At 44.2% G+C, this 18872-nt stretch overlaps 3 protein-coding genes across 3 annotated transcripts; 1 reads left to right on the top strand and 2 right to left on the bottom strand.

The window, feature by feature from the left end:
- Positions 1 to 4829: 4829 nt before the first annotated feature.
- cldn1 (claudin 1) lies at positions 4830 to 7057 on the bottom strand (the record flags this gene model as incomplete). Its single annotated transcript, XM_080010690.1, has 4 exons — positions 4830 to 5238; positions 5494 to 5578; positions 5679 to 5843; positions 6835 to 7057. 4 exons carry the CDS (start codon positions 7055 to 7057, stop codon positions 5076 to 5078), a joined length of 636 nt encoding a protein of 211 aa, XP_079866816.1. The 3' UTR covers positions 4830 to 5075.
- Positions 7058 to 8635: 1578 nt separating this feature from the next.
- On the top strand, positions 8636 to 10213 carry LOC307237673 (uncharacterized protein; the record flags this gene model as incomplete). Its single annotated transcript, XM_080010433.1, has 1 exon — positions 8636 to 10213. One exon carries the CDS (start codon positions 8636 to 8638, stop codon positions 10211 to 10213), a length of 1578 nt encoding a protein of 525 aa, XP_079866559.1.
- Positions 10214 to 15242: 5029 nt separating this feature from the next.
- On the bottom strand, positions 15243 to 16791 carry LOC307237922 (transcription factor HES-1-B-like; the record flags this gene model as incomplete). Its single annotated transcript, XM_080010723.1, has 4 exons — positions 15243 to 15911; positions 16210 to 16297; positions 16467 to 16562; positions 16684 to 16791. 4 exons carry the CDS (start codon positions 16789 to 16791, stop codon positions 15469 to 15471), a joined length of 735 nt encoding a protein of 244 aa, XP_079866849.1. The 3' UTR covers positions 15243 to 15468.
- Between the last annotated feature and the right edge of the window lie 2081 nt (positions 16792 to 18872).

Genomic DNA, 18872 nt, shown 5'->3' with positions numbered 1-18872 from the left:
ATTTTGCATCATCCAGATAATGACTGCAGTGTCCCCTGCGGGCGGAAATGTCCAATTTATGTTGCGGTTCATCTCGACCCCTCGGACTTTCCATCCACCAAATTCCATGAAGATGGGTCGAATTTGACCCATCTTCATCCCGCCTTAAGGCTCCCGAATGTCGACTGGCCTGTGGCAGCCATCTTGTTTTGACAACTTGACTTCATCTTTCTTGAGCCCATTAAACCTTCATCCTCGAGTGCCCTGTTGCTGGTTGCGTCAAAATCGGACACACGGTCTGGGAGCAGTGACCATTTACGTGAATTTTCTAGTATAGCGCCCCTTGGAGGCCAACCGGATCCAACACGTGTCAGTGCTTATGCGGCTGGGCCCACAATACCTTTGCACCCGTGGCGGCCATATTGAGAGGAACTTCAACACTCTACAGGTGTTTTTTTAAAGAGGGGTGTGCAAGGAGTTAAAAAAAAAAGTTGGTTGGGCTATAATCGGACGAGTGGCCACAGAGGAGGAGACGGTCGAAAGAGTGTTTTTCAGAAAATTCGAAATGGCGTAAAGTCTGAAGTCAGTGGTGTCGGTGGCAAAGTTGGAGACGCGTCATGTGACCTTTAATGCGACGCTGGGATGAATGCCGTGCGGGATATGGCCGAGTCGGAAGTGCATATTTGACCTGTCGGCGCCACCAGACGCGTGATCCGATCGGTCCACAATTTTCGATTGTCGACGATTGAGACCGATGTCCATGAACGTGTCGAATCGCCTCCAAAGCGACCGAGGGGAACACAGAGATCGAGAGAATAGTGCCGGAATAATAATAGATATGGCTGCAGGCAGCGATACAGGGTCCATTTTAGTCATGTTAGCTACGTGTTACATTTTTCCGGGGTTTCCGGAAAACGCACCATAATTTTATATTGAGGGCAATTAAAAATTTCCGAGCTTCCACTATTTCACAATTCCAGACTTATTTCACTAATTTCTGCTTGAAATATACACCAATGTGGATTAAATGTGGACGCAGCACACGGCCCAGAATGTAGTGAAGGCAAAAGCCAGGAGTCATATGTGTGTCAATGTATAAATAAATATACATGTCAATGAAGGTGTCAACAAATGCATAAATAAATATAAACATAAATAAATGTGGCAATAATGTGTAAAATGTGACTTATTGACTCATGTGATTTGTATCACGCCCTCAACTCGCGCATGCGCTCAACGATTTCTCCGTTGTACCATGGGTGGCGCCATCTTGGTGAGGTGGCGATTGTTGATCACGTACTCCTTCCACGATACTGAACCGATTTGGATGAAACTCGAACGACGCCATATTGGAACTGCCCCGAATACACATCTTATTCAGATTGTCTGTGGGTTCGTCGGATTCTTGACGTTCATCAAAGTCTGACGTCAGTCCCACCCGCACGTGGTGCGGACCTGGTTGTTGACCAATCACTAGACTGAAATGCCGCTGCGAGCCGTCATTTGCACACGTGCGCGCGTTGCGCCGATGACAAGTGCAGTTTTTTACAAAACTATTCCACGATAATGTACCGATCTGGATCAAACTTGGACGACGGCATGTCAGGTCATCCTGTCGGTGAGTACGGCGAACCCATGAGAGCCACACACCACTGACGTCAGTTCTTCACGAACAAAAACACAAGACACTAATAATGACGTAAAAGAAGGATTGGCGCCCTCCTGTGGTCAGACATTAAAAAACGTCCAGTCTCCTGGTGTGGCCTCAGTCCTGATTGGCTGGAGCTTCTCCACCAGCTCGAACGCCTTCATTCACGTCAACGTGTATTTATTTTCATGGATAATGACAATGTGCTATGTTTGAGTCTTTTCAAACTTCTACAATATTTCCTCACTCAGCACCTTATGATTAAACAATGTACGTGCGTGTGCGTGAGTGTGTGCGTGCGCGTGCGTGTGCGCGTGCGTGTGCGTGCGTGTGCGTGTGTGTGTGTGTGCGCGCGCGTGTGTTCTTTGACATTTCGACTCCGCGGAGCGTGTGGAATTCCGGTGTGTGTGGGGTGTTAATAATTTGTTTATTATGGTGTTTATTATAGTGTCGCAGGATATACAATTATATTCTCACGAGCCGTTTCCCTGCACGTTCGAGTGGAATGACCCAACAGATGACCCAGAGAGGTTCCAATAAAAACCCACTCACCACGCATCTACTTTGCTCCTTGTGCTAATTACATTTTAATTTAATAGCGGCAAATAATTTAGGATTTTGAATGGAGGAGAACACCAAAACAGCAGCATCAGTCCAATAATTGTTTCCACTCAATGAACTTTTTTTTTTACAAGAGGCCACAGGACCAGATGTGTATGTGAAATGTTGCGCCCAAACCCAAATCTTAATCCCTCCAATTTCGTTTGTCAATAAAATTGGCGTGCGCACTATCCAAAGAGGGGTGTGCGTTTAAAGCTCACATAGGATGAAGACGCTGCCTGGGAGGACTGTCTCTCCTATAGTCTCCTGAGCACGTTTTCATGTTAGTTTACAGCAAACATCTTTATATTTATCACAGTTTTGTCAAATTACATAAAAACAAAAAAAAAAACCAAGCCTGAAAGAAAGAAAGGAAAAAAGATTCTAGAAACTCCATCCTACCCTCCTCCTCTTCATCATCTTTGCGCCCCCTAATCCAGAAGCAGGTGTAAATGGGATCTCCTCCGGGCTCCTTCTGGCCACAGAGCAGATTAAGAGCTCAGTTAAATCTCACCTGGAAGACGCATCTTAATTCCCAAATAAAACCTTAGGACGGGACGTCGATGCCAATGTTTAAATTATGATCACCTCACACAAATCAATGAATTAAGCTCACTTTGGCAACACACTGTGTGTTTATGGAAATTAATGCTTTGATTATTATAATAATAATAATAATAATAATAATAATAATAATAATAATAATAATAATAATAATAATAATAATAATAATAATAATATAAAAAAAACCAAATAATTATAATAATAAAAAACATATTCATTAGAAATTATTTGGAAAGATCTCTCATGCAGTTATTGTTTTTCAACTTATTCAAGGTTAAAGGTAAAACAACGGAAACAAATGGTTTAACACAAAGAAACTGGTGAAATATCAGGTTGTAAGTAAGAAACGGTTCACATCAGGTCATCAATAGCGACACATCTTCTCTCGACATATCTGAACATGATACCATCTCTGGAGTTCGGTGGTTAAGGTTTGCATTGCAAACACAGGTTGTTTATGTGGAAAAAATGATGAGAGGGAGTTTGACACTTTGCCAAATCTGCTTCACAGTTCTTAAGTACTCTATGTTGTTAAACTTCTGAATAATATTCCCAATACATTTAAGCTTATTGAGAATATTGCATCGGGACAAATCAAAGTTGACCCCATTTGGTGATAAAATCCTTGTAAAATCTTGAGGATTTCTTCACCGGTATTTACAGTTATAGGATGAATGAATAAGGTCTCAGGTCATGACAAAATTTGGTACAAACTCTGAAGTCTGCTGCTCTCTAGTGGCCAAGCCGCGCACTACAGGGCTCTGCTTTGCACGCCGACCTCGGTTAAAAATACACATAATGAGAAAAAATGTTGTTATATTCTATTTCAATCTGTTTATTTTCATAATATTATGTAATGAAACATTGTGATTGTAATTAATTTGCAAGCCAGATTCAACACTGTATTCTAAACATGTAGCTGGCCGCATTAAATAGTTTCGCGGGCCGGATGTGGCCCCAGGGAAAGCAGTTTGAGGCCCCCGTGTTTAACCATAAATAGATTAAAGACTAGTACTGCTTGAAGCTAAAAGATGTTTATGCAGCTGTGACTGTGACGTATTGTGCAGTTCGGTTGACACTGTGACAGATGTAGTTATTGTAAGTCACTTCGGACAAAAGACAAATGACATAATGACATGTCCAGCTAAATGACGTAATGCAATGTAATGTATTTACACTTTCGGTGAACAAATATGTTCCAAATACTTTCTTTGGTGCATTTTAATTGCAAATCCTAGCTGTCTTGTTAAAGGTAAAACAATGAAAAAAAAAAAATATATATATATATTTATTAATTGATCAATTATTTATATTTTGGACAGGAAAAATAAAGAAAAATTATTTTGGTATTGGCCTGCGCATATTTTGTTAATACCAAAATCCACATGGCAACCTGAGCGAACCAAGTGTTGAACGTGAGCCTTGAATGGTGGGCTGTGGTGATGGCCTGCGAGCTTCAGGCAGGTCAGGACGGGCAGAGATAAGCTTTGCTTTGTTGGTTCACTCCTACACTTCTTTTCACGCCGGGGGCGAAACATTTCCACTCATTTGTGTTTTTCTAAAGGCAGTCCTGAACAACAGTTCAGACCAGGCTTCAGCAAAAACATTCCCTGTGTTATTTATAGATGGGTCAATATTCCTTAGCTTTTCTGTACATTTACATTCTCTATTGAAAATAATTGGAATATTTATGGATCACGGCTGTTAGTCCTCCGGGGGACGATAATTCCTCAAATCGTTCTGTAGGTATCACCATGACTGATTGTCATGCCATATTATTCATTTAAGAATCAAGCAAATCAAAATGTATTATACCATAGAATCACATGAACATTAAAAGTAGTTTTCTACACGAGACACAAAATAATGCAAAAGGAACAAACAAAAAAACATAATTTTCATAAATGTCATTCATTTTAAAATAATGCTTGTGCACATCGTCCCACAACAGTCAACATTTAAATGGTGCGTAATAACTGATTACATGGAGCTGATATGAATTTATTTATGAATCCCCCCCATCCAGTTAGAGCCCAAACTTAAATCTCTGCAAAATGTCTCAAATAAAAATATGTATATAAAAAAAAATGTATCAACTATACAGAAATATCTGTTTAACCCCAAAATTGTACCAAAATGCACAAAAATTACACTTGTGTGTGCACACTGGCAAAAAACAAACAAACAAGTAAAACACAAAAACATCATAGAAATACAATTCCCAGTTATAATCCCAGTTAGGATGGAGCTACTGTCCCTGGTCCCTGGTCCCTGGTCCCTGGTCCTAGACATAGGCTCTGGCGGGCTGACTGGAGCGGCCGGAGGACGAGTACTGAGGAGCCTTCCCTTCTCCCTTCCCGGAGCAGGTGCAGCACAGCAACGATCCTCCGATTATGGCCAGGCAGCAGGCGCCCCATCCCACGAACAGGGCCGCACCAAACTCATACCTGAAATGAACAGGTTGATTTTTATGCTACAGATTCAGTTGTAAGCACTGCAAATATTATACAGCTCATATTAAACGTGATACAGATTTTTCAAACACACAGGACACAAAGATATGCAATAAAATAAGCGACATATGCAAATCCATCACTGTAGAGCATTGCGTCCAAGGCAGAATCCTTCCCTACTCATGGTGACACTGGCGAGCACAATTTTTGCAGCTCACAAGATTAAAGGGCGCAGAATGACGACCTCACCTCGCATTTGTCGGCGTGAAGGGGTTGTAGAACTCCTGTGCGATTCTATGGCCGTACCAGCAAGTGGCCACCAGAGCACACAGCCCTGCAGGAAATGATTGCATGACACATGATTTATTTAATCCGTAGTCGATGCATCGACACGTATTCAAGAGACGGGACGAGGCGAGGTTTCTGCTCCGAACCCGAGACGATGAAGAGGATCCCTCCCGCCAGAGCCACCCTGGTCTTCTGCTGCTCTTCCCCCTCCAGACACGTCGTGCACTTCATGCCCACGGCGGCCACCATGATGGCGATGGCGCACAGCAGGATGGAGGCCACCATCAGACCCCGCGCGCCCTGCAGGATCCCTGGAGGCATGATTCAGTCGACATGCCATTTCAGTCGGCGGATTGTGATTTTAACGGTTGATTTCATTCCATCTGATCGATATTGAACTAATTAAATAAATAATTGACAAATCGAATGAATAGGTGGACGCACAAGGCACAATGCTAAATAGAGCTGTGGTGAACACTGAGAGAGGTACTGTTGTATTACTATGCGGACGTTTAAGACGGTGCCAAGGAATATAATAACAGGTTTAAAAAAATTCCATGGGTTGTTTTTAGTCTTTATTTCTGCAGCGTACCTCAAAACTCTCCTTGTTGTTTGCGTCTCAGATACCAGCAAGTGGAAAATAGTTTGAATACAGAAGCAATGAGTCATCCGTCTTTTTCAAGGGCGGCTTAATTTGCAGGAAACATGCATGCCAGGGGCTTTTCCCATTTCACATCTGGAATTAAGGTTACATTTGCTCAGGCTTTACTGCGTCCTGTGCGATGTGGTGAATAAAAACACTGCTGTGCTTGTTACCGTTAAGGTTGATTCAAACGGAGTGGAGAATAGACGAGTGTATCAGGCTTCAAGCATCACCACTAGCAGCTGACTTGTCTGTACACGCATGCAGCCTTTTTAAGGGCAGGGGAGGCACATTCCTTATGTGTATTCCTAGATTCCTCCAAAAAGTAAAATACATTTATATACATAAATTTGAAAAAAAAGTATATCTATATAATATATAAATATAAATAAAACAATAAAACCATAAATCATGATTACATACACATTTCTAGATTTACAACTTTTTCGAGACCGCACAGATTTCAGGCTTTTTTTAATGGTTCTGGCCCCAAATCGTAAGATGAGGAAACTCCTCGTGTGCAGATCAGTGCAAGTTATATGAGCACATGCCAAGATGACTAAAACACGTACTTTTTTTGCTGTGTAATACTTGATGATGTCATAATTAGAAAAAGGTTTTCGGAAAAAAAATTTGAGAGGAAAGGTTTTGAGGAGTACCTGGTATTTGGAGGAGTGAGTCGTACACTTTGCACTGAACCTGTCCTGTGCTTTGGGACACGCAGGTCTTCCACAGCCCCTCGTACATGGCCTGCGCTGTGATGATGTTGTCCCCCGCGTATGAGGAAGCTTTCCACTCCACCATGATGGTGGACACTATCAACCCAACGAAACCAAGGAAGGCCAGCACAAAGCCAAGAAGCTGCATCCCCGCATTGGCCATAATCACTGCTGAACGAATATAAAAAATATAGGCCGATATGAAATGGAAAACGAAAAAAGTACAAATAAATACCAATGGTCAAAACAAGAACACAAAAGTCCAAGCCAGGTGGAATCCTCAGTGAACTCTCCCGGTGGATCTGGAGCTCTGGTGCATCTTTTGGGAATTACCTGGAGAACAAGGAGGATCCTGGAATTCCTCGTCTTCCATAAAAGGAGAGAAGGACTCGTCAGAGGAGAGTGGAGAGTGTTTACCTGCAGAGGTGCATCTACCCCTACCTGTGTGTGCGGTTTTATGAATGAATGCCCTGAAAACAGAATCCAGTACAAAGTAGTTTGATGGCAACGGGTAAAGAAAATAACAGCGGACGTGTGTTTATACTCAGTACATTCAGAATAGAATATACTGTATTGTCTATAATAATAAATACGCGACTATATTTAAATGATTATTTAATATGCATTGGCATTTGTTTTGAAAAGAGACATACCGCCCATGCAAAAGAAAAATATTTTCCCAGCTATTTGTTTTGTTTGACAAACAATGAGTCAGAAACTCCAATAGAATCGAACTGGAATTGACGGGACGAGCTCGCCGAGCTAATCAATGTAACGCACAACTTTCTCTTCGTTTTTTTTTTTTCTTTTAATGTACTCGTGATCATGATCAAACAACAGATAACTGGATTTTGATTTGCGTTGCGGTTTATTTATTTTCATGGTTATATGAAAGAAGATATTTTCTTTTAGCTTACAATATCATGCCGGAACCTGGCCAAGGACCAAAGGTTTGTCTTGCCCAATGCATGCTTGTTGTCATTTGCACCGTTGGGTCATTTGGTTCCTAAATCCACAAGGTAGGTACTGCATGATCCCACGCTCACGGAGGTACGTAACGCTTTATACATTCTAACAGTGGAAACCTCTTATAGTGATCACGTCCGTCCGGGTCAAATGATTCACAATAAGCGAATGATTATTATAACCAAATTTATTTTATTTTCCTTTATTTCTCATGCAGATTACCATCTAATGGTACCAATGGCTCTGCGGAGCCTGACCCGGGATGCACAGGGGTTTTTTGTTTTGTTCAATTGGGAAACGGAGGAAAATAAATACATCCGCTGTGAAATAAAAACACAATGTTTTTATTTTTATTTTTTGGAGAAACGGGAAACGGGGACGCGCCAAAAAAGCGGAGATCGCTCCCTCTCCATTACGCGATTACGCTACTGTTCTTCACCTGCCCGCTTTTACGAATTACCAGTACATTTTTAGCTGAAAATGATTGTTGGGCAGGAATTAAGGTGTTTAATGATGTAAAATTGTCTGTCCCAAGTGATGATCGATTGATTCTGTCCCAAGCTTTCTGATCCATATAAGCGGTTGATCACTCTAACTGTGATCATTATAAGCGGTTTCCACTGTATTAGAAACAAAACATGCTTTTTGTACGTGTAGATGAGAATAAATATTCTGCGATGCTTGTATGTGTGTTCTGCTTCTCAGAATCACACAAATCCTATCTTTTTTTTAATTTTATTTGCAACTTCTTCTCGATTTTCTTTTGCAGTGAAGCATGGAAAGAGGCATTGGCATCACATTGTGTCTGACGCTGCTTCTCTGCCGCAAAGGCGACACAGGGTTCCAAGGCCCGTGCCCGCTCAATTGCCAGTGCTTCACCAACACCCAAGTGATATGCTCCAGCGGGCAGATGGCGTCGCTACCCAGGAACTTCTCCGCTCAGGTCAAAGAATTCATTGTCATGACAACGTCCCTGTCGCACCTCCATGCCAACACCTTTCAGGAGAATCCCCAGCTGGCCAAGTTCATCTTGTTGAACAATGTCCTGCGAGATATAAACCCCAGGACGTTTGAGAACCTGACGATGTTACAGGAACTGGAGATCAGCGGGAACCCCTGGTTGGAGAGCCTCAAGCCGGGAACCTTCTCACAGCAGCTCAGCCTCAGCAAACTGCAGCTCAACTTCAACAAGCTCAAGACGCTGCAGCCGGGCATGTTCGACTCCCTGAAGAGCCTAGAATTTCTGCAGTTGAAGGGCAACGGCCTCTCCCACTTGCCCGTGCTCCTCTTTCAGAACCTTCAGAATCTCAGCGTCCTGGACTTGTCCCAGAATGAGCTGGAGAAAGTGAAAAGGGAGAGTCTCTTTGGCCTGCTCCACCTGGAAACCCTCAAACTGAACAACAACCTCATTGACTGTCTTTTTTCAGACACTTTCCTCAATGCGTCTCAGTTGAGAGAGCTCAACCTGGAGGGAAACAAATTGTCACAACTCCCGGACAAAATCTTCTCCGTTTTAACCAAACTGGAGGTGCTGAACCTCCGCGGAAACCTGCTCTCAAGCTTCAGCCTCCACATGTTCGGTATGGCTCCGCCGAGTTTGAAGGAGCTGAATTTGAAGGGCAACAGATTGCTGGAGCTCTCCTCCCATTCTCTCGACGGCTTGTTCACATTGAAAAGCCTCTCCCTGTCCTCCAACCGGCTCTCCCAGCTTCCCGTGGACCTGTTTCGGAATCTCACGGCCATGGAGTTTCTGGACCTCTCGGAGAACAATCTCGCCTCTCTGCCGGGGAAGATCTTCTACGGGCTCCATGAAATCAAAGCCATCCACCTCCACGGAAACAACCTGACCGAGCTGGACGCCTCGCTGTTTGAGGACCAGCTCCTGCTGACGCAGCTCTACCTCTCAGACAACCAGCTGCAGAGCGTCCGGCCGGGCTTGTTTGACCACTTCCTCTTTCAAATCATCATTAGGCTGCATGGGAATCCCTGGCGGTGTGACTGCCACATATGGTACTTGCACAACTGGGCGCTGAATAACATGAGCGAAATGGAAAATCCTGACCTGGTGTTTTGCAAGGGCCCCTGGTTTTTGAGGGGTCGGACGATAGCCTCCGTCAGCAGGGAACAGATGGTGTGTCATCTATCTGAGGACGAGGTGACGCCAGATCGCGGCAACTGCGCCCTGCAAACCACCAATGACACTATTGTCGTCAAGTGCAAAGTGAATAAATGTTCTCCCCTGAAGGTCAAGGTACTGTTCCAGGAGCACGGCGGCAGTGTGGACGAGCGCGTCGTGGAAAAGGAGACTCCATTGTTACAATGCAAGAATGAAACCAAAGCTGCGACTCCTTAGGGTTCTCCGTGTACTGTATTTCGTTGTCAGGATTCCTCTGTGTAACATTTGTCACGGGACGGAAGTTCCCTTTCGTTTGTGCATTTGGTCTGTGTCCTAGTAAATTCTGTTTCATTCTAGGTCATCCTCTCACAGTCAATATTCCAACCAAACATCAACAAATGAAAACCAGTATACTGTATTATGGGTATTTGTGACCACAGCTGAAAGGCCGGGTGTCTCGTACGGCTCAAGGTTCACTTTGATGGCTTTAAAGACTTGCGATTGTTAATTATTTACTATACTGACAGTGCCGAATGATGTGAGTTTAGGTTGCTTGCCACTAGATGCCCCTGCTTCTCTTTTTTTTTTGTGTATGGATAGAGGATAAGCAGCAGATCTACTGTGGGTTAGATGGGGGACTTTTTTTTTGCTCCTCATGTGAAAAGCAAAGTGAAAATTCCCTCGGTTTTTTTAGAGTGAACAAAGGTCGAGGAAATGTGGCTCTAAAATCGGTATATACATTGGTTTCGCCGCGTAGAAACAATAAAAAGGGAGGGAAGACATCGAATGGAATATTGAATAGAATATTGAAGAACAAATACAATTCTGAAATTAGACACAAAAAAATGCGTTCACAAAGAACCCCTTCACTTTTTCACTCTGGGTTTTTTTTTTTTAAAGTTGATGCAGACAAACAAGGCGTCCAATAGGACTCCTCTTAACACCCCACTGCCCCTGAATACTGACAACGATGATAAAGACCGCGGGAGAATGGAGGAGAGAGGAGGGAGAGCCGGACGGAGCGAGGCACACAGATGGCAACACCTTGAATACGCCACGCTGACCCCACAGTTTATAAGGGTCAAAGGTCGGCGGGAGGGGGAGGGGGCGATTGGGTCTGAGCTGAATGACATCACAATTCCCGGGACAAAAAAAGTAGTAGTGGTGCTATTTCTAAAGTTGGGAGGGTTGGCCTTACATAGAGGTAATCCTCACTTGAGCAAAACTAAGGGGTAAACAGAACATTTCAAGTGGGGAAATACTGTGATCATACAGACTTGTCAGCTAATGAGAACATTAGCATATGGAGAAGGTTAATTCTATGTCATTATTCGGGGGGGGCGGGCATGTTGGATCACAAATTAGCGAACCCATTAATACATTTAAGAGCGGTTACAGCGAGAAACCATTTAGGCTTTCCAAAAATATAAAGAAATAAAAATAAACACATGATCATTTTGTTGAAAGAATTCATCTGTTAAACGTTGTATTTGTGACACATCGATATAACTGACAATTTTGCTTCTGGAAACTACAGGTACATGTGTGTGACGTTCAACGTGAGAAATTTGTAGTTGTAAAAAAGTATCTCACGTGAAACATGTCCGAACTTATACGTACCAGTTTCGAATACAAACATTTTATGAAAGAAATTCTCGATAATTATCGATCATGACGCACAAAGTGTATACCGGAATAAATTAATTAAAAAAACGTGACCTCTCTCTTTTTTGCTGTTTTCTTTCTTTCTTTCTACTGTTCCTCCCGTCTTGTAATCTTGGGCTGGCAATTGTTTTTACAGCAGCGGGATGGGAGCGCTGTCCTGCCAGGCCGGGTGAAAAGCACCTCTTAACCCCGCGGTCAGATCCCGTCTCTCCGCCTAACTTTGTGGGGTGTTAGCGCTGGCGACCACGCTGCCAAACCCCACTCCCACAGCAGGAAGGGAAGCCTCAGAGGTGGGGAAGAGACATTATCTCGTAGGGGCGTACAATGCTCGTGCAGCACAAAGCACTGGGGGGGGGTTGGGTACTGGGGTGGGGTTCCCACAGAGTTTAGGAAAGACAGTGAGAGTGGAGGGGTTGCGAGGGCAGGACAGGGTTCAGGGGACAAAGGGTAGAGGTCGTCTCAGACTCACTGCCCAGAGTCGGGATTTCGATAGAGAGTTCCAATCAAGAAAATATAGACCAATCTCAAAGCCCGTTGCAGTACTGCACCGTCTCGATGGATCGTACGACAGCAGAGATGGGCAAAGAAATCGAGCTCTCCCAGACGGCCCTGATCTCCTGTGAAATGGTAGTTCATAAAAAAAATTAAAAAGTTGAAGATACTTTTAAGATAGCTTTAAATGTTTGCCCAAACTCTGATTCCTGTGATGTCACAGGTGTCTATTAGGTCCCTTTCAGCAAATGAGAGGGCGACACACACATGGCATGATTCAATGACCTGTGATTCTCAAGAACACAAATGGGCCCCTTTTCCACCGTGGACAAAACCTGAGCCATTCTTACAAACAAGGGTCAATATTTATGCCGCGATACGCCCTAGACCCCCAAGGGTGGGGCTTAATTGGCGCCGCTGACCAAATTAAGAACAGTTGACCTGATGTGGGTGTTAAGTGGATGGGACGACATCGCCAGAATGGTAATCTTTTATCATACTCAGACGCTGCCCTTTGTCTCGCCTTACCCATTGGGGAATAACCAGAGCCTCTAAGCTCCTTATCATCATATTACAATTATTAGGCCTATACCAGAAACTATGGTTCTGGGGACCTTCCTCTTCAACAGTGATCCTTGTTTTGTCTCCGGCGACGCAGATGGAGAGGGCCTTAATATGCACGGAAACAACACTTCATTGTAAATCACTTGTCATTCTGCTGAGGCGTTGCTGAGAAATGCAGTATTCTGTTGTGCCGCTATAATAAAATGGTCTCACCCAGATCCTGCACTCCAGAAAACACGGCGCAACACTTATTTACTGGACAATCGGATGAGTCCTAAATTGATGCTTTGGTTTGCAGCAGGATTTAATAGTTCTTTAAGCGATGCAAAGACAGAGAGCATCTTTTTGGAACCGGAGAACAAAGGGCGTTGTTCATTCAGCGTTGTCATCAAGTGCGTAATCTATGCGTCAGCCACGACGTGAGCCGCCGTCGCCTACTCCACAACACCCATCGAACAGCATCACAACCCCAAGAACAACACGACAGCACCTCGCTCCCGCAGACGTGGCGGAGGTTTCCCGGTGCGCTCTTGGAGGGAGACGGTCCACAAGGCAGGAATCCTGTCAGCGTTGTCGCTGTCTTTGTGAGGAGTGACCATCAATCAACCAACACAGCTTTAGGGGGGGGCAGGCCTTAGCTAATTTCATGTCCGCCAGTTTCCCTTTTACAAGCATTTGGAAAAAAAAGAATGCATTGAAACAGGATGTTGATGGGGGCAAGGAAAAGGCCCGGGTTAGAACAGAGTCGGGCAGGATGGTGGACAGGTGAGTATGAACCCTCATCTGTTGCGGTTGCTCCGTCCAAAACCCACTTCAAATTCACAATTGTCCTCGCCGGCCATAGAAGACGGCGATGCGAAAGGGTGGCAGCAACCCGTCGGGCACTCCAGCGCTCCTCTTATCTAAAGACCATGGGCTGGCCTGAAGAGTTCTCCGAAAGCCTTTTACACCGGGGCCTTTGCGAGGCCTCCACAATGGGCCTTCTTTAGCCCGGTGAAAGTGACAGTGCAGGCCTTCCCCCCCTCTGAACCATTAAACCTCTTCCTGGATAAACAAGGGGAAGGTCCTTTATGAAGATGGAGAGGGTCACAAAGAGAGGAGCCATTGAGCCACTGAGGGGTCAGCTTTTGTTTTTGTGTTTCAGAGGCCCTCCTCAAAGACCCTACTTTGTCTTTTAGTACTCATCACTGCCAGTCTGCTCTCCGCTGGACCAAAACAGAGATGTAAACTTAATTGACTGTGATGGATTGGATTGATGGATTTTTGTATTTTTTTTATTACTATTTGTGAGTGCGACGTGTTTCAATAATGTATTGGTCATTTTTTCCTTGCACATTTTTGTGATTGATAGAAAATGGTGACGTTTTTACTAATAATGTAGAATCCTCACTCAGCATTTAAAGAGGCCAGGACTTTAGGAGTTTAGTTGTAGTACCCAAAAAAGTGTTACGAGTACCTACTGGTCTTTACACTCTTATCTTAATTGGCCCTTGCAACTAAATCAATGGGAAATCACGGACGACAAACCGTGATGGAATGTGTTTGTATTGTCATCTATCAGCGCCAGTGTTTGATGCAGTCAAGAGAAGGCCCGCCTGTTTTCGCGATAGATTGCTGGGTCTGTTGATGGGTTGCCAGATTTTGGAAATTAATTGTTCTTGGAGTGTGAATAACAAAGGGGAACCTGTGACCTCTGATCAAGCTCTACTTGTGCCCTGCAGTGTGTGCACCATGTCCTGCACGCATGCTGGGACAGCCGACTCTTTTAGCGCCCGCTAAATGGACAGCATCACAGTTACACTCCCAGACTGTTTCGCTGCTAATTAGCCTGTGAATTTCCATGTGCAAACACCCCCCACCCACCCACACAGGTCCTGAGTGCCATTAAAAAAAAATAAAAAAAGAGAGAACTCAAACCTCTTTCATAGCTGTGTCAAATTGGATCTATTTTTTGTATTGTATGACTCTCCCCTTCAGCTTCACTGTCGTGTTCTCTCTATAAGTCAACGGAATTTCTATTTTTAGGAAGATATGATGAGAAACACCCGGGGAATTGATGAGGGAATCCTCGAGGACGTCACAGACGAACATCAAAATCCCGCCTCTGGAAGTAATAGCTTTGTTCCAAAAGAAAGCAATATCTGTTGTTCCTCCAGCAGAGAGGGACCGGGGTCTCTACTCTACAGGGAACCGAAGAAAGAATATTAAACCAATATACAATCATTTTGTTGATCGTCTGATGTTGTCAAATAGTTGAGACCATCATAGGGGTTAATATGTGAATTGAACTCTCAGGTACCTTACATAAAAAGCACCTTGCTTATTAGTTGGTGAGGGTGTGCCTGCATTTATCATGTGACGCCTGGAGAGTGAACTGGAGCCTGGAGTGAGGTTAAATGGATGTTGTGCAAAAGATGCCATGGTGCCCCACATAAAACAATGCCTGCCTAACACTCCAACTATGCTTCAAAACATACAAAGACAAAGATAACCAAAAGCATTTAGGGAGAATTTTGGTATAAAACTAAAATTTTATTAATCGGAAAAGAAAAAATATATAAGAGCTTCGCAAGGAGTTTGTTAGCCTTAAGAGGCAGATAGTGCCATAGTGATGACAAAGGATAATAAATCTCTCATAATATCTAATATAAATTTACAAAACAAAACAAAAAAAAAAAAAACAATGTGTGTAACCATCAAACTCAAGTATAATCTTAATACTTTACAATATATACAATAAAATATAAGTCTCTGGAAAGTGTTGAGTCAGCCTACCACGGTCTCCACACAGAGTCCGGGGAGGCCGCAGGAGGCGCAGCAGGTGACGCTGCGGGCGCAGGCTGGCTGCCCTGCGCGCCGGAGGGCGCAAAGGCCACGCCGGGGACGGCGAAAGCGAACTGTCCGTCCGGCGTCTGCACAAGCGAATAGTCGCCGTAAATCTTCCCGGCGTCCGCGGTGACGGTGACGCCGACGCCGACGCCCTTGCGGGGAACTCCGTTGACGTGCGCCAAGGCGGCGGGGACGTAGACCGGCGTCTGGCGCTGGGCGGAGAAGTTGACCGCGCATGCGCAGGCCGCCAGGTGGCCGAGGAGGCGCGTCCCCACGTCGGCGCTCACCCCGTCGCAAGCGGACAGGAACCGGGTCACCTCCCCCACGCACTCGCTGAAGCCACATCGGTATTTACCCAGGACGGCGGGCTCCGAGCTCACGGCGGCTGTCCGGGTTAATAAAATGTAATTAATATGTTGAAGCGCAACATCGCTTCATGGTTTGGGCATGAGATAAGCAGATAGACGGAGTCAACTGTGTCAATAATTCCGTTTTTATTTGGAGTCGTTTACAGTGACATAGGTTTATCACGTTTGACACAAATGATCTAGACGTATCCTCCTAAAATTTGATCATTTCACCTAATGTAAAAAGGGTGTGTGTGTGTGCGTGTGTGTGTGTGTGTGTGTGTGTGTGTGTGTGTGTGTGTGTGTGTGTGTGTGTGTGTGTGTGTGTGTACAGACCGGTCATTTGAATCCTCTGCAGGTTTCTCAGGTGCTTCACGGTCATCTCCAGGATGTCCGCCTTCTCCAGCTTGGAGTGTCTGGAGCTCTAGGGGCGAGAAAAAAAAAAAAAAAAAAAAAAAAAAAAACCCAAAACAGAATGAAAAAAACAAACAAAAAAAACCCAAACACACACACACACACACACACACACACACACACACACAGGCGGAAAACGGTTTCAAACGGGACCGGACGGTGAGTCGCCCCCTCCTTACGTCTTTCTTCAGCGCGTGCAGGATGAGCGTCTTGAGCTGCGCGAGGCTCTCGTTGATGCGCGCGCGTCGCCTCTTCTCCATGATTGGTTTAGAAGACTTCGAGACCGGAAATGGGGAGGGGAGCAGAAAACGCTCAGGTTGGAGGGAGCGGTTTAACCCTTGAGATAAAAACAGAAATAAAAAAAAAAAAAAAAAATAGAACAGATTTAATGTTTACCTTTCTGCTCTCGGAGAAGCTCCGGGGTTTCTCCGGTGTGGTGCTGACACTCGCCGGTGTGGCAGCGACGGAGGACGGTGCGGTTCTCTCCACGGTCCCGGCCGGCATCTTCTGGCGTCTTTAGCTCCGACGGTGGGAAATTAAAGTTTCGCTGGCACCGTGGTCCTTCTTTAACCATTAAGCCTTACGATGGATGTATAGTTCTACCTGCCCGGCCCCGGAATAGATCTAGCCCACGCATACTTCATCTTGAGGTCTTATTTATAGGGTGCCAGTCCACACGCGAGCGGCTCGTGTGAAAGTCCTCTACGTCACGGATCTACTATAACTTTCCGCCAATCAGCGCAGCGCACGGACGCCGCCGCTGCCGGCCAGTGCGCGTCTCCCGGAGCCGCGGTGACGAACGGGTGCGTCGAATTGCAATTGGACGCGCTCCAATGTAGATCCGAAGACGCTGCAAAATATGTTTTAAGATGATCCACCGGGTGTGAATGAATGGTGATATGACGCCAAGCCGCCCGGAGCTACTCGTGCATTCGTGCACCTCCCCTCGGTGTAAATAACCCTAAATCGCGGCAGGGCACGGACTGCGGAGGCATTGGGTGGAGCGTCCTTCGTCATTTGGGGTCAGCGATCGCTTCGAGGTGGCGGGGCAGACCTCACCGCCTGCAGCCTGACACACTCCGGGTCTGAGGCGTGTAAAGTGAAGGGCAGTAGTAAAGATTTTGCATCCTTTATGTTTTTGGGTACAAAACACAACGCTTCCCCTGCAAATCAGTTTACAGATGGATTGGCAACGGTTCATCCAAAATGCCAGAGTTATATGATAACCCCAATTATTCATCACATCTAAATTAAGGATTTGCTGGATATTACATCTTATTTTTCACATATTGATTATTTATGTTATTACTGATAATAATAATAATAATAATAATAATAATAATAATAATAATACTTTTTTTTTCTTTAATTTTTTTTTTCGTTTAGCACTTTTCCCCAATGCTCAAAGACAGAATAAAACAAAAGTTATTTTCGATATATTTTCTCTTGCATGACACCAGAACATTTTCAATAACAATTTAAACAATTTAAAATATATGTACAGGAATTTTATATTGATACTAGACAATATGTACAGTCTCAGGGCATTAAGGGCATAGTAAAATATATAACAAATATAATATGCAACATACAAAAGGAAGCTTTTGTCATTTCAATTTGAAATCAACCACATTAATAGTGATTCAATTAATTGTCTAGCAAATTAATCTGCGATCACCTAACACAAATTAAAATATCAGCTCAGATGTCGGTCATTGATTGTTCAGTCACTGATGTTTCCGTCTCATGGAGGAAAGGCTCTACATCCCTCTGGTCCAGGTTTATCAACAGGCTCCACAATCCTGCTTGATAGACCGCAGATTGCCTCTCTAAAGCCCCTAAGGCCTCAGAAGTGAACTGACCCCAAAAGCCAGGTCAGAGTTTGGGTCCATCGCTGTCTCCTTGTTTAAACAGGAGAAAGAGGAGGTGTCATCTCCCAAATGAAAGGCCCGGCCTGTCACAGTGCCCTTAAGCAATATAGTCAACCTCCATTGGCTTGACAGGTACTGTAAACTTAAAGCATCTAAATGGAACTTCATGGAAAGATATTTCTTTAGAATGTATTATGTATGACGATCAATTCTGTTTGACTGTTCAAGCACAGTCACTTACCCAATGGAAATCAAGTTAACCTTACACCAAAGTGTCATTTTCAAACCATGCATCTTATAACAGACATTATATGGGGGAGCTAAATCAAGACGAACGTTTTATTTTCTTCCGCATTCTGTCGTCGTGTCTGTTGAAGAAAACTCTTGTGCCTCAATCGCCAAAGGGAATCCCAAAGAGGCTAAATGTATTTGTTACATTTATTTCAATAATTATTACCATGTGAAGAAATAGACAAATGTCCCACGGGGCAGACCTCACAAATCAACTGTATAATGCTGATTTTATTTCTTGCTTGTTTGTATTTGTGTGTTGTTTTGACTCATCCCTTTAAAACAGCCTTCCATGTGTTCTCCCACACGGACCTGAAATGCTGTTGTCACCATAAGCCTGGTTACGGCTTTTACTCCTTTCCGTGGCCAATTAGTCATGCAGAGATTTGTTTTCAGCATGCTTGCCATTCAAAATGTTTGAAT

This window comes from Zeus faber (genome assembly GCF_960531495.2).
Source record: "Zeus faber genome assembly, chromosome: 12".
In the NCBI taxonomy this organism is placed as follows: Eukaryota; Metazoa; Chordata; class Actinopteri; order Zeiformes; family Zeidae; genus Zeus; species Zeus faber.
Note: the sequence above shows the minus strand (reverse complement) of the source record. Positions and strands in the feature narration are given on the sequence as shown.